The sequence below is a fragment of the Megascapheus bottae genome, chromosome 18 (assembly GCF_031878675.1).
Source record: "Megascapheus bottae isolate mThoBot1 chromosome 18, mThoBot2.hap1, whole genome shotgun sequence".
Classification (NCBI taxonomy): domain Eukaryota; kingdom Metazoa; phylum Chordata; class Mammalia; order Rodentia; family Geomyidae; genus Megascapheus; species Megascapheus bottae.
In genome coordinates, this window is record NC_143526.1 from 47,740,567 (window position 1) to 47,754,621 (window position 14,055).

A 14,055-nucleotide genomic window follows, 5' to 3' on the forward strand; every position below is an offset into this window, starting at 1 on the left:
AAACAATCTTGTTTACAATAGTCTTGAACTTCCTGGCTCTGCCATCCACACCTAGTGATTTAGATTTTATGTCATCTAGAATTGCTTGTCAGGAGCAGTAGAGAAAAAAATGTCATTTTCTTTTTCAGCTTCATTTGTATGGACTTACCTTCAGAATCATGCATGTTGAACTAGGAAGGAGGCAGGGTTCAGGAGAAGTGACGGCCTTAGTGGGGGCTGCCTGCCTTCCTGAAAGCTCTGTCGTCCTAGTCCTCACTTCCCTTCACCTCACACACGTCACCTCCTGCAGACCTCAAGTGGCTTGCAGCTCCCTCCACTTAACCGGTTTTAAATGACAGACTTGTACTCCTTTCATCCACCCACTGCAGAGCACTGGTCCCAAGCAATAGCTGGTGTGCAGCTCTGGGTCTCAGCATAAAACAAATTGCCAAAAAGCCTTGAGCAAATGAAAGTGGTGCTAGGAAGGGTATGGACTCCTTAACAGCTGGGAGTTGAGCAATTTCCAAACTTCCCTGCACCAAGGGCTAGGGCTACTGGTAAAAGAAGCACCATCTTTGTGTGTTCCCAAACGTCTGCTGTAGATGGAACCATGACCTTGCCTTTAGGTTCCCTCCTCCCCCCAGAATAGAACCAGGACCTCCGGAGGGTGAGCATGAACTCAATAGCCCAGGGCCCAGTGCTCTGTGATGCTCTGCTCTGTGCGTGCAAAGGGAACATGCCAAGGCCCTCAGTGTGCTGGGCTGGAGAAAGCAGGAGGGTGGGGTCTGGTGGGTTTTATATGGTATGATCTATTTCCTTGGCCTCTGGCTGCTGTGTGGAGGAAGGATTAGGTGGCTAGAGTGGAGGTGGGGTGAGTCTAGGAGGAGCCCTGCAGGCTCCAGGTGAGGTGTGGCTGGGCGTGTTTTCCACACCTGTTTGCCAGTGTAGATAGTGGGACCCAGCAGGCTTCTGTAGTTGGCCCTGAGCCCAGATCTTGCTCACAATCTCAGACACTTGCTCATGATTTAACAGGGCTGGCTAGCATCACGCCCCCTCGTAATCCTCTACTGCTAGAGGACACTGGCCACACCTGAGTCACTGCTCTCGTTTGCCCAGTTAGGGTAGGAGCTGGGCAAGCCTGCCCCTAAATTGATTGTCCTGGGGTTTTACTGTCTTTGCGTTTGGTTATGACTTTATTTCTCATCCTCACTGGATTGGTACATAGTCTGTGGCCAAGCCATCCCCCCCAGCTTGTAGCCAGCACAAAGGCCACCACCACAGCCCTCTTTTCTACCAGGGTCTGCCCCCTCCCATGACTAAGGCCAGACGGGAAGTCCTAGCACAAAACCCCAGGGCTGCAGTGCAGGGAGGTCCCTGGCCCGGCCTCCCCCAACGTCTATGGGGCGGGGACCCAGTTCCAGGGGCCACAAGTCCTGGGCATGCTGCCAGACGGAAGCCCAGGGACTGACACGTCAACTCAGTGGGGCGGTGTTGCCCTGTGGGTTGGCCAGGGCCAGAAGCAGGAGGGAAGGCACTCGGAGCCTGTGCCATGCGGCCGTTCCTAGAAGAGGCGCTCAGATCCACCGGGGATGACACCCAGTGGTCCAGGTAACTGGGGAGGGCGCCCATCGGTGCCCTGCAGGACCTGGGCTCCAGGGGAACACCGGACCACAACAGCCTGCCTGCTGAGCCCAGCTCCTCAGCAGTCCCTTCCCGCCTCCTTGGGCAGCTCCAGCCTGGAGGCGGACGACAGGGGTGAGGAGACTCCTCCACCCGGCAAGTCTCAGAATCTGGCAGGTGGCTCTGTGCCCTTGTGGCCTGTGATTTGGGCATGTAGGGAGTCTTACAGGCAGGGCAGTGCCCTCTGCAGTCAGGATTACAGGATGAGGGGGACTCCACCATCCAGAGCCACAAGTCGCAGCTCAGGGCCACACACCGCAGGGGTCACACACGCGCGGGACATACCCCGCAGGGCAGACCATGTCCACACTGGCTTCTGCATGGGTGGGGAGGCTGGACAGGTCACCGCCACATTCACAGAAAAAGCCGGAAGTGGTAGAGCACGAGTCTTGAGAAAGCTCAAGGACAGTGGGGAGGCCGAGTGCAATCCCCAGGACCAGGGGGGAAAAAGGAGCCTATGGGCACCAGAACCAACCCACCTCATGTTACTCTCCACTGCCCTGGAACTGCTGGCGGAGGCTGCAGAGAGCACCCGGTTCCGCCATGAATGTGGCCAGATGAAGGTACAGCAGGGACCGAGACCCCGATCACAACCCTGCCAGTGCCAATTAGAAGGGAGGAGCCACCCCTGGAGTGCCAGGCTCTGGCACCACTCCCTCCCACCCGTGTTTATCCCAGGCCTCTGCCTGCCCACCTGGCTCCAGAGATGAGTGCCTGGAGAACGTTCTGCAGACTTGGCTGCAGGTGATGATTTAATGGCTCTGCCTGGCCCGCCTCTCTGAGGTCCTTGGCAGGGGTAGCTGCCAGCAGTCAGGGCCACCCACGACCCCATGTGACTGCCAGTGATGTTAGCTTGCTCTGTTCACCCAGTCCCCTCGAGCCTTCTCTTCCGGGAGGCAGATCCCCCCAGCACGTCACAGAATGGGCCACCTGTGGGGCGGAGTTGGTCAGTCTCTGGTGCCCCTGTGTTTCCCCTGGGGTTCTCTAGACCACATGACATCTGTTGCTCAGCCACAGACACCTTTACAGGCCTTTAGGAGGCAGCAAAAGCTGCAGGAGACCCCAGGCCTCCTCTAACGTGCCTTCCTGGTTTGTGTCTCCAGCAGCTGCACATATCCTTTGTGCATTTAGCTGGCACTGCCCACCTAGCTATGGACAGGCCCCTGGCTGCCTCTGGGCAGGGAGGGGGCAGGAGGCTGGTACCTCACTCCCTTCCACCCAGTGCATTTAGTCAGCGCACACTGGCTGCCTGCAAGCCTGAGGCAAAGGAGGCTGGAAGTAGCACCACCTGCCCCCTTCAGGGTGGTGAAGGGTCTCAGGTGGCTGCTGCGTCTAATTGGTCTCCGCTCAGAAACAGGGCCAGATACCACAGGAGTGCCAAGGGAGGGCATGCTGGCAGGTCTTCCACAAGCCCGGGGCCTTTATCTGCTTTGACCACTTCAAGGAATAGGGCTCCCTTAACCATGTTTTTATTGTCACAGAATTCTGTCAGGCAAAGAGCACATTTCTGTCTGGACAATGTCACCCTTCCCTAGCTCTCTCCCAGTGTTCTCGTCTCATCCCTACCCACCAGTTGTATGGTTCATTTTCCACATAGAGTCTTACTGCTACCTGACCCTACTCTTGTCTGCCTCTGCCTCTCTCTTCCATCAGGGTTTCCGGCCGGGATGCATGGCCCTCTGGGGTCCTAGCCTGGCTACAACCTTGAGACCCCCCAGGCCTGGAACTATGGCAGGGTCTCCAGGACCCCTTCCTTCCCTGGCCTGTCATGTCTAATGAAAGGGTGGTTCTGAGCACAGCCTGCACCAGGACCCAGGCCCACTTCTGTGCCAGCTGCTTCCAGTAGGGGTGTCCTTCCTGCAGCTCCATGGTGACGAGGAACTGCCTCTAGTTTTTTTTCTTGGCTCAGATCTGTGGTGGCCCCCTGGTAGCACATTTGTTGGTAAACCATGAGCCATTCATCAATCCAAGGCCCCAGACTTCCTGTCTCTCCTAGAGCCTCCAAGGTCCCGCTGACATGTAAGCCTCAGATCTCTTGCTCTGGGCTGTGGCAGCTTCTCAGCTGTCAAGTCCCAGGATGCCCTGCTGATGTTTGCTTGTGCTTGGCTATAGGTCCACAGATGACCACAGAGGTCAGTGCCCCTTGGCACTTCCCCTTGGCATCTCCAGCTCACCCACTGCTCACTTGGCCTAATGCTGAAACAAAAGTGGAAGGGTTAATTCACCAGAGAGCGAGTATGGCAGCTGGAGGGCAAGGCTCAAATCTACCTCCCAGGATCAAGGTTGGGGTGTATTTGTTATGGAAGCCTCAAGAAGGCAGCTGGGAGTTAGGACATAGCTGGTGGTCAACTGTCATCAAATTCATCCCTTTCCCATCCTTTCCTGTGAGTACGTAAGGTACCATCTCCCCTTCTTCATCAATGTCAACCAAGTGTGGCCTTGGCAGGTGAGGCAGATTAGGTCTGTAGGGCTGGACGCGTCTCTCGGTTTCACTAACAGGGCCCAGACACCTGAGCCCGCAGCCCCATCCTACTCCAGACCAGACCCCGGCATAGCGCCCAAGCTGAGCGGCAGTGCAAGTCTGGGCGATGAAGAAGGCATCCAGCTTTGAGTTCCACTCTGGAAGCCTGTACCTGGGGCCACAAATCATCAGTAGTCCTAGCCACATATGTGCACGTGCACACATACACATACACACACATGCACATGCACACACACATGCACACATACATGCACACATATGCACGCGCACACATGCATACCTACACGTATGCATGCACATACACACATGCACACGCAAACACACACACACGTGCGCACACACACACACGCACACACACACTTTCTCTCTGCTTGGCTGAAATCTCTACCAGTGTCCTCCAGCTTTACCCCCAAGGCACTAGTCATCTCCACCTTGATCCTTCTCACTGGCCACTTCCAGCCTACCCAAGATCCTCTCTGGCATCTGACTTGGTGAGGCCCAAAGTGAGCTCCCCCCCACACCTGACCCCAGGGCCCCCATCTTAACTATCATACACAGCACAGACTCCATTCCAGACCCACTGGTCCCTGGTTCTCTCCCCACAGCTCCCATGAGCACATCAGGGTGGTGTGACCCCTGATCGAGGGGTGAGGTAGGGTGGAGACACTGCGGGCCCTGGCTCTTCTCTTCCCATGAGCCCTCCTCTCCTGAAACACCTTTGCTGCCAGGCCTGAGTCTGGGGCTCCACTCCACCTCTAGTCAAAAGGCTGGGAGCCAGCAGGGATGGTGTGCCTTTTTGTAAGTGGGTATTTTGTTTTGTCTCTGAGCTCCTTTTGCTCAACGCCAGAGCTCGACCACTTCAGCCACAGCACCACTTGTGCTTTTTCTGTGTATGTGGTACGGAACCCACGGGGTCATGTGTGCTAGGTGAGCACTCTACCACCACGTCATGCTCCCAGCCCTTATTTTCTACCAGTCACTTCAGGCTAGCAGGACTGAGGCCTGCCTGTGCTTTGGGGTGTCTGCAGGGCAGCTTTCACCCCTAGTGGCCCTCCGGAGTGCTGGGGACAGGGAAGGGAGGAAGGAAGGACAGCAGGAGGAGAGGACGGAAGGTAGAGGGGACTGGGGAACTGGGCTGGGACAAGAATCCTCCTGGGTTTGAGCAGTTGGAACTCCAGGAAGGACACTTGGAGGGCTGGAACTACAGGGCACACCCAAGACAGGCTCCAGGCCCAGCTGGTGCTGTGAGGACTGTGGCTCTGAGGGACCTGGTTCAGTGGAGTTGATGTCAGGGCTGTGGCTCTGAGGGACCTGGGTCAGTGGAGTTGATGTGAGGACTGTGGCTCTGAGGGACCTGGTTCAGTGGAGTTGGCTGCTGCTAGCGACCCCTCCCAGAGGGCTCCAGGACTAAGCCAGGACCTGCTCTCAAAGAAGCATCTGGCCAGGAGCAGGGACGGATAGCTGTCTATCATCTTCCTTAGTCTTTATCTCAAAGCCAGCGTGCAACAGGACATACCTAGGTCTTCAGCTGGCAGGGCCCTGACTGGGGTATGTAGCAGGCTGCAGGGGCTGGCACTGGGGGGGTCATCCAGCCCCTACTACCCCTGGGAGGGCCTCTTTCCTTCCCCTCTTGTGGACAGCAGCCCTTCCCTGCCCATGCTGAAAGGAAGCAGAGGGGCCTGCCCAGGCCCTGCCAGGACTGGAGCCTGGCCAGGGTGACTGTCCACTCTGCCTAGAAGCCTTCGCTTGCAACCATGCAGAAGCTTTAAGTTCCAAGCTCACAGAGAAGCTGCCATCTCTGTACGGAGACCTCCCAGAACCTGGGCCCACACTCCACTGGGAGCTCATTGTCAGAGCCTACAGGATGGAGGAGGGAGAGAGGACACCTCTGGCTCCTATCTGCTCCCCATAGCACAGGGAGGCCGGGAGCCCCGAGTGGGGTTTGGCTTTGTGCAGGATTCCGTTCCCTCCTCCTCCACCCTGGTTCCCCTAGGACCCCGATGGTACCTCGTGCTCATGGCTCTTGACCATCCAACTCTGCCTGTTCCAGGGCCTCTACTGGGCAGGCCAAGCCGCTTTCTTGGGGGTGTTCCTGGGGCCATCATGGCCCTGCACCCTGGACCCTCCTGCCCACCTGAGCCCCTTGCTGTCAGCCAGTCCCGGCTGCTTCCTGAGCTCTGAGGTGTGCAGGAGCTAAGCCTCTGCTCCTTAGCCCAGTCCCAGTGGCCTGCAGCACCAGTGGGGGTTCAGGCCCCATGGCGTGGCCTCCTTGACCACCTCTGGAGAGGGCTCCTGAGGAGTTCCCAGCCTGGTCTGTGACCCGTGTCAAGTGTGTCTAGCTGGGCCCGCCGCGTGGGTGCCCCGCGTGAAGTGTCTGAGTGACCCACGGCCTCCGCAGGCCTCTCGAGGTCTCCTCTCCTCTCCTCGGGCAGGTCTGAGTACCAGGCTTGGACGGCCCTGTTGCTGCTGGGCACCTGCCTGCTGTACGGTGTGCGCGTCGCCATGCCAGTCTGCGCCGCCGCCATGAGCCAGGACTTTGGCTGGAGCAAGAGGGAGGCCGGCACTGTGCTCAGCAGCTTCTTCTGGGGCTACTGCCTGACGCAGGTGGTGGGCGGCCACCTGGGGGACCGGTAACCACCCCGCGCTCCCCACCCCAGGCCTGAGGGGCTCTGGGCATGAGGAGGAGGGACCCATGGGGAGGGAACTCCGCACTTTGTGGAGGGAGGTGGCCCTCTCAGCGGAAGATGCGTGCCGTACCTGGGGACACCAGGCCTGGCAGCACCCCAAACCCTGAGGCGGGCTGCGGCCCAGAAGCACAGGGACAAACAGACCAGCCACAGCCTTGCATGCCCAGTTGTGGACGGGCTCCTCCCCCGTAGCGCCCTGTCCCAGAGGAGTCTGAACAGAGGCGGGCCCCAGCCTGCCTGCAAAGTTGTCCCCTGCCCTGTGCCCCTCCAGCATCGGGGGTGAGAAGGTCATCTTGTTCTCGGCCTCCGCCTGGGGCTTCATCACCGTTGCCACTCCGCTACTCGGCCACCTCGGCAGTGCCCGCCTGGGCTTTATAACCTCACGCATGCTCACAGGTCTGCTCCAAGGTAAGAGGCGTCTCCTTGAAGCTGCTGGCATTCAGCTCCTCACCAGGTAGGCTGGCAAGGGGTTTGTGTGTGCCCATGTGGCTAGCTGCCACCCTCTGCCCAGACGTTTGCTCTGCGGGGGCCCTGGACCAGCCCCAGTGGTGACTGCACGGGGCCATGTCTGCAGGCAGAGGGGGGCTGTGGGGCTCCCCGTCCTGCGTGGAGGGTACCTCACTGCTGGAGAGACTGGACATGGGGCAGCGTTTGCCGGCTGAGCAGTGCTGTTAACAGACATGGAGAGAGGGTTCCAGAAGGAGGGGCAGACAGCACCGGTTCCCAGCATGAACGATGCCACCACAGAAGCATCAAGGGCCCTGTGGACACAGCCGCAGGTTCCTGTGGTCATATCTCTGAGAGGTCCTCTAGATTGGGACTCTAGAACTTTCCAGAATGGGGTTGGGAGGTTGTTGTTTGTTTGTTTGTTGCCAGGCCTGGGTCTTGTACTCAGGGGCCTAGGCACTGTCCTTGGGCTTTCTCCAAGCTGGCCCTCTACCACCTGAGCCACAGCACCACGTCTGGTGTGTTCTATGTATGTGGTACCGAGGCATTGAACCCAGGGCTTCATGTATGTGTGCACTCTACCGCTGGGCCACCCTCTGGGCCCTGTGAGGTCATTTTTTTAAGATGTGAAGGAAGCCATGTTCCAGAGGAAATCTTAGGAGGAAACTTTGTCAAGGAAAGTACAGACAGTGGGAACTGCTGGGAAGGTGTGTGTGCACGTGGTACGTGTGAGGCATGTGAGGATGCTGGGCACAGCAGAGAAGCTGGTGTGCCGGGGTCTGTGCACACTGTGTCAGTGCAAGCACACGCATACAGGGTGCGGCTGGGGGTCGGCGTCCACATGAGGCAGAGGTCTCCCTTACAGCCCCGGTGGCACCTCCTTGTGCCCCTGTCACCACCTGTGCCCCCACCTCCCAGACCAAGTCTGCGGTGGGAGGGACACCCCTGGGGCTCCCCTGGAGTCCAGCCCCTTCCCTGCCCCTCACACCGCTGGCTCCCGGATGACTGCGTCCTTGGCTTGCTACAGGAGTCTACTTCCCCGCCCTGACCAGCCTGCTGACCCAGAGGGTGCGAGAGAGCGAAAGGGCCTTGGCCTACAGCACGGTGGGCGTCGGGTCCCAGTTGGGGTAAGGCTGCTGGAGGTCTGCCTGAGCCTCAGTGGCTCTGCTGGCTCCAGACTGGGTTCCAAGGGTGCTGTGCCTGCTCCCTAGGTCCACACCTGTGGCCACCCACACAGCCAGACAGTGGAAAGGCTCACTGCAGTGGAGCACGGGGGCCGGGGCCGCCTCAGGCCCTCAGCTCCGTGTTACTGGGCTCAGGAGGGAGAGGCAAGGGGCCCCTGTACACAGGGCTGGAAGCTGGCCAGGCAGGCTAAGGCGGGCAGACCTTGAAACAAAGAGCAGAGCAACCAGTAAGGCTGCATGTCAGATAAACCACAGGGATGGTAATTCTACAGAACGAACAGTCTGTGGTCCTGCTGAGCCCCACTGCAGCCAGGCTTCCTGTGGCTTATCAGGCAGTGGAGGGCTCTGTGGGTGACCGGTGGGCCAGGAGAGGAAGCGCTGGCTGCCCTGGGCTGTGGGCCAGGAAAAGGACAGCTTGACTCTGGCAAAGGGCTCTGCGTCCTCTCTGCATCCCTCACCACAGCAGTGACTGTTCCTGACCTGCCATCATCTGGGGACCATGGCAGGAGATGAGTGCACTGCTGAGGGGCACAGAGGACGTGGGTGGCCATGTTTTTGCACATAATGATCTTTCTGGAATGTTATCCTCTATTATATAGGGAGTCACAAAACAAAGTATGGAGGTTTACTCCAGTATGTCCTCAGTTCCTCTTTCTTCTCACTGCCTTTTAGCTGAAAAGATTCACAGCATAAATTATTAACAAGTGGAGATATAGCTCCAGTAGTAGAATGGCAGCCTTTAGCAAAAGAAGCCAAGCATGAGCACAGCGCGAGTCCAAGCCCTAGTACTGGCGCAAACTGTAGATCAATGTAAAGGTCTAGAAGCAAGACATTAAAGGCAGTGTGGGTCCCACAGCAACCAGCCCTGTGTCTAGTTCCTGCCGCTGACCCCAAATCTTCTGCCCAAGCCTCTCCTGAACACTGTGATTCCACAACAAAGCTGTGGCCCCCACATCATCCCCACAGGGGCCATTCACAGGTCTTCTCCTGGGGCCGCCAGCCGAGCCCATGAGCATACTTCTTGTCTGCCCAGGATGTTGGTGATGGGGGCTGCAGGCTCCCTGCTGCTGGATTGGTGTGGCTGGCAGAGTGTCTTCTACTTCTCTGGTGGCCTCACCTTGCTCTGGGTGTGTTACCTGTACAGACACCTGCTGAGTGGAAAAGGTAATGACAGCCCTGGAGCCGGAGCCGGCCCCAGGGCCCCTCCCCTGGCGACCATGGCTTTGCAATGAGGCTACAGCTTTGACTGCAAAGAGGGCTGCGAAGAGCCCTCTAGACCTGAGGCAGCGCTGAACTTGCCTCCGGTCCATTTGATCTGCTGAGGTAGAGCCGGACGCCTCACTGGCAAACACAAGGCAGTGTTTGGATCAGGCTGGCATCAGTAGCAGGAAGGGCCCGGCAGGCCCAGGGCCAGGCCCAGGCAGACACTGGGCTCAATTCCCACAGACACAGAGGCCTATGGGCTGCTCTGCAGAGGCAGAGGTGAGGAGGTGAAGTGTCCAGGGACAGACATGGGTCCCCGAGATCTCTCGCTCATGAGCCACTTGCTCCCTCAGACCCCGTCCTGGCCCCGAGTGTCCAGGCACAAGGCCTGCCTGTGGCCAGGCCCTCCAAAGTGCCCTGGAGGCTGCTCTTCCGGAACCCCTCTGTGTGGTGAGCTGAGGCTGGCACAGCTGGGCAGAGCTGGGAGGATGGCCTGGGGGGTGGACAGCACTGAGGGTCCAGCCTGGACTCCCCAGTGAACTTCACGGCGGGGGGTTGGCAGCCAGGGGGAGGACAGGATAGGCTAGGGACCGGCCTAACCCCGTGCTCTGCACAGGGTGGCCATCTTGTCCCAGCTCTCCTCAGCCTGCTCCTTCTTCATCCTTCTCTCCTGGCTGCCCACGTTCTTCAAGGAGACCTTTCCCCACTCCAAGGTGGGTATCCCTGCCTGGGCAGTGCTTGCACAGCACAAGGACAGCTGCGGGTTGGGTGCCCACCACAGCCGGGCTTGGCTGCAGATGGATTCCAGGGCCCTGCCTGTTGGGTCCCCAACACCCTCTGCGCCTAGGTCTTAGATGGCTCTGCTCGGGCAGTCCTAGGCTGTGGGCACAAGCTTCCGCATCCTGTACCCTTGTCCTACCACCTGGGACAGCCCCTGCCCCTGGTCTGGCGGGTCCCCTAGCTGCACATTCCCAGGAGAGGACAGGTCAGCTCTATGCACGACTTGGATGATCCTCAGAGGGCCTTGGGGTGGGGATGGGCTGGTGGACATGTCCTGGCTGGCTACCCTACTGTTGGGTCCCTCCGACAGGGTGGGCATGCATGGGCAGCCACCTCGCCTTGTGTCTCCGTGGTGGCTGGTGCTACCTGGCCTCCTTTCTGCAGGGCTGGATCTTCAATGTCGTGCCCTGGCTAGTGGCGATTCCGGCCAGTCTGTTCAGTGGGTTTCTCTCTGACCACCTCATCGCTCAGGGTGAGTCTGGATAGAGCATGGGGTCCCTGGCCGGAGCTACACTCCCTATGCCTTCCTACCCAGAGGGGGTTCAGCCACAGTGATGGGCGGGGCTGGGACGGAGGGGCTTGGGCTCCTGCCTGGGGCCACGGGAGGCTGGAGTCCCCTGGTCTCCTCTGGCCAGGCAGGGGAGGAGCGACGAGGGAGCCTTATCTCACACGGTAACCTCAGAGCACCCTCCCGGGATCCAGGCAGCCCCTGCCTTTTGCGGAGAGGAGAGGGAAGCTGGTGGGTTGAGAGGTCCAGGTCCCAGGCCTGCTCTTGAGCCCTCCACTTCTCCAGAGCCATGTCCTCACACACATACGTAGAGGACACGTGTGGACATGCATGCACACCCTACAAGAGTAATGACCACGTGTTGTGGAAATGCAGACAAAATGGGACTCATTGGCCGGATGTCGGCACCTCTTTAACCATCGAGGTGACCGCCCTTCCCCACGTCCTGTCCACATGGCCTCTTATCCACATTTTTGTCCGCTGTGTCCATCTGTGTGGCTGCTCTTCCATGCTTTCTGTCCAGGCAGAGGCCACCCAGTCCTCTAATGCACACGTATTTAGGATGGAGGTTGGCATGCGTGACACAAAGTATCCTTGTCCCGGGACCTGAGGCATAGCCCTGGGGCAAGTGGGACCCCACTGGGGAAACACCAGCAGGGCTCAGCCCGGACAGATCAGCGGGAACCCACCCTTGATGTGTCTCTCTGCTCAGGTTTCCGAACCATTGCAGTGCGCAAATGCATGCAGGTAGGAGGCCACCAGGCTGGTTTACTCTAGACATCATTGATCTGATCCCCTGGGCCCAGGGTCATGCACCCAAATCACGTGGTTTCGGGAACCAGGCTGGGTCAAGGCCGTAGGCCGGGAAGGCTGCAGACACTGCTGGCACCTGGACCCGAGAGTGGCCAGTGAGGTGTGGGGGGCTGCTGGTGCATGCTCTGAAGTCAAGGTGGGAGGCCAGCCCTCGAAAGGCGTTCTCGGCCACCACGTACTTCAGAGCACCTCTCATTCCCCATCCCGCCAGCTGGCTCTCTTGTGGAGCCTCCTCCAGGTGCCCTGAGGAGGCCCCAGCCTGACTTGCGGTCAGTGCACGAGGTGGGACGGAGCCAGGAGGGGCCGTGTGGGCCTGGATCGGTGCTCCTCCCAGGGCTCTCCCCCAGGTGGTGGGTCTCGGCCTGTCAAGCATGTTTGCCCTGTGCCTGGGTCACACCAGGAGCTTTCCCAAGGCTGTCATCTTCGCATCCGCTTCCATCAGCCTCCAGACCTTCAACCACAGGTGAGGGCCTGCAGCCCAGGCTGCCGGAGCGGGGCCGGCGTCACAGGACACAGGCCTGTGTGACGGCCGGGCAGGGTCCAGGAGCAGCCCACCGCCAGCCTCGCTGCCCTGCGCCCAGTGGGCAGCTGGGGCTTCTCTCAGGATGGCTCCTCTGACCCAACCACTTCTGGGCTGTGCAGCCACAATTGCATCTAGATGTCCCTGTAGTGTGAGGACATCAGTGACCTTCAAATCGCACTGCTTCAAATCCTGCAACCCTGTGCCTGCCTGGGGGAGGGGAGCAGGCCAGGGGCAGGGTGGCTGGGCCTGCCTGGGGGAGGGGAAGAGGGGGGGCAGGTGGGATGGGCCTGCCTGGGGGAGGGGAGGAGGGGGGGCAGGTGGGATGGGCCTGCCTGGGGGAGGGGAGGAGGGAGGGCTGCAGTCCTATCTTCTTTCCTGTTTCCCACAGTGGCATTTCTGTCCACATCCAGGACCTGGCCCCTTCCTGTGCTGGCTTTCTGTTTGGTGAGGCCATGGGCTCCCCCCAGCCTCACCCTGGGGACTGACTCCGGTGTCAGCCAGGCGGGGGGGCCAAGGGCCAAGTGCTGGGCGCTTTGGGGCATATCTGATGGCCCTCGTCTCTGATCTGTCCACAGGTGTGGCCAACACTGCAGGGGCCTTGGCAGGTGAGTGGTGGCCTTTCAGAAGCAAGACTTAGGGGTCTTCTGCCTTCACTGCAAACACATCTGGGGCCCGCGTGGAGGCTTGGGCCTCACTCCGCTGGCTCCTCCAGCTCTGCGAGGTTGGCGTGCAACCTAACTTCCAGGGGGTCTCAGGTCTGGGTGGGGCACGGACCCCAGGCTGGCTCAGGGAGAGCACAGTGCTATCTGCCCAGGAGCCGCCTGGCGCCTGGCCTGCATGTGTGTTGGTCCCTTGGTTTAGGGACCTTCGGGCTGCTGCGGTGCGGGTTGAGGGAGCCCCTCCTCACCTCCAGCCACCTCCCCTGGGGAGACCATGGGAGGAGGAGACGCGTGACAGGGTGACTGTCAACGGTGGTGAAGTCTCTGGGTCTAAGACGGCCCTCCTGAGTCAGCAGCTCGGACCCTCCCTCGGATTTGCTGTGGGGCGGGTGTGGCCGGGCTGCCCTGTCCCGGGAGCTCGGTGGGCAGCGAGAGGCGGTGAGCCGGCCCGGCAGGGCAGAGCCCTCAGCCTGCGCCTCTCCCGGTCCAGGTGTCGTTGGCGTGTGTCTGGGTGGCTACCTGATCGAGGCCACAGGCTCCTGGACGTGTGTCTTCCACCTGGTGGCCATCGTCAACAACCTGGGGCTGGGCACCTTCCTGGCGTGTGGACAGGCCCAGAGAGTGGACCTGAGCTCTGCCGGGGAAGACGTCTAGCCCCCGCCCACCTGTCCCGCCAGAGCCCCGGGGCCCGCGGCCTCAGAGACTCCGTGTGCCACCACTCTGGGGTCCACAGTGGCGGGAGAGGCCCGTCCTGGGTCAGGACAGCCTCCCTGCCTCTTGGAGCCGCAGGAGCCTCCGTTGCCCTGCTTGCCAGCGAGCTGCTGGTGCTCCTTATCAGTGTGGGTGTGAGAGCTGTCTGCAGCCAGCCCCGCCCGCCCGAACTCACAGCTGCCGCTGAGGATAGGAGGGGGGGCGCAGGAGAACCTCCCCTCCCCTGCCAGGGGCCTGGGGTAGGGGAGTGCGGTGTGCTGCAGGGTGATTTCCAGGGCATTCCACCCTCCTGCCCAGTCCTGCCAACCCACGATAGCTGCAGATATTGCTGGTTGTTCCAGGGCAGAGCCCTCTCCACCCCAGGATCCTCGGTGTTAGATGGCAGCCGGGCTGCCAACC

At 60.0% G+C, this 14,055-nt stretch overlaps 1 protein-coding gene across 1 annotated transcript; it reads left to right on the forward strand.

The window, feature by feature from the left end:
* The first annotated feature begins 1,528 nt into the window (after positions 1 to 1,528).
* On the forward strand, positions 1,529 to 13,695 carry Slc17a9 (solute carrier family 17 member 9). The gene is made up of 13 exons (XM_090352907.1): positions 1,529 to 1,587; positions 6,574 to 6,771; positions 7,100 to 7,236; positions 8,303 to 8,402; positions 9,493 to 9,623; positions 10,016 to 10,112; positions 10,279 to 10,375; positions 10,827 to 10,914; positions 11,663 to 11,697; positions 12,111 to 12,226; positions 12,675 to 12,730; positions 12,862 to 12,891; positions 13,436 to 13,695. Exons 1-13 carry the CDS (start codon positions 1,529 to 1,531, stop codon positions 13,597 to 13,599), a joined length of 1,308 nt encoding a protein of 435 aa, XP_090209033.1. The 3' UTR covers positions 13,600 to 13,695.
* Positions 13,696 to 14,055: the final 360 nt, after the last annotated feature.

Bases quoted from the DNA above. Each gene is read 5' to 3' on its own strand.
- Slc17a9 (XM_090352907.1), top strand. From the start codon at position 1,529: ATGCGGCCGTTCCTAGAAGAGGCGCTCAGATCCACCGGGGATGACACC. The intron at 10,376-10,826 runs GTGGGTATCCCT...TCCTTTCTGCAG, and splicing joins AGACCTTTCCCCACTCCAAG to GGCTGGATCTTCAATGTCGT. The intron at 10,915-11,662 runs GTGAGTCTGGAT...CTCTCTGCTCAG, and splicing joins TGACCACCTCATCGCTCAGG to GTTTCCGAACCATTGCAGTG.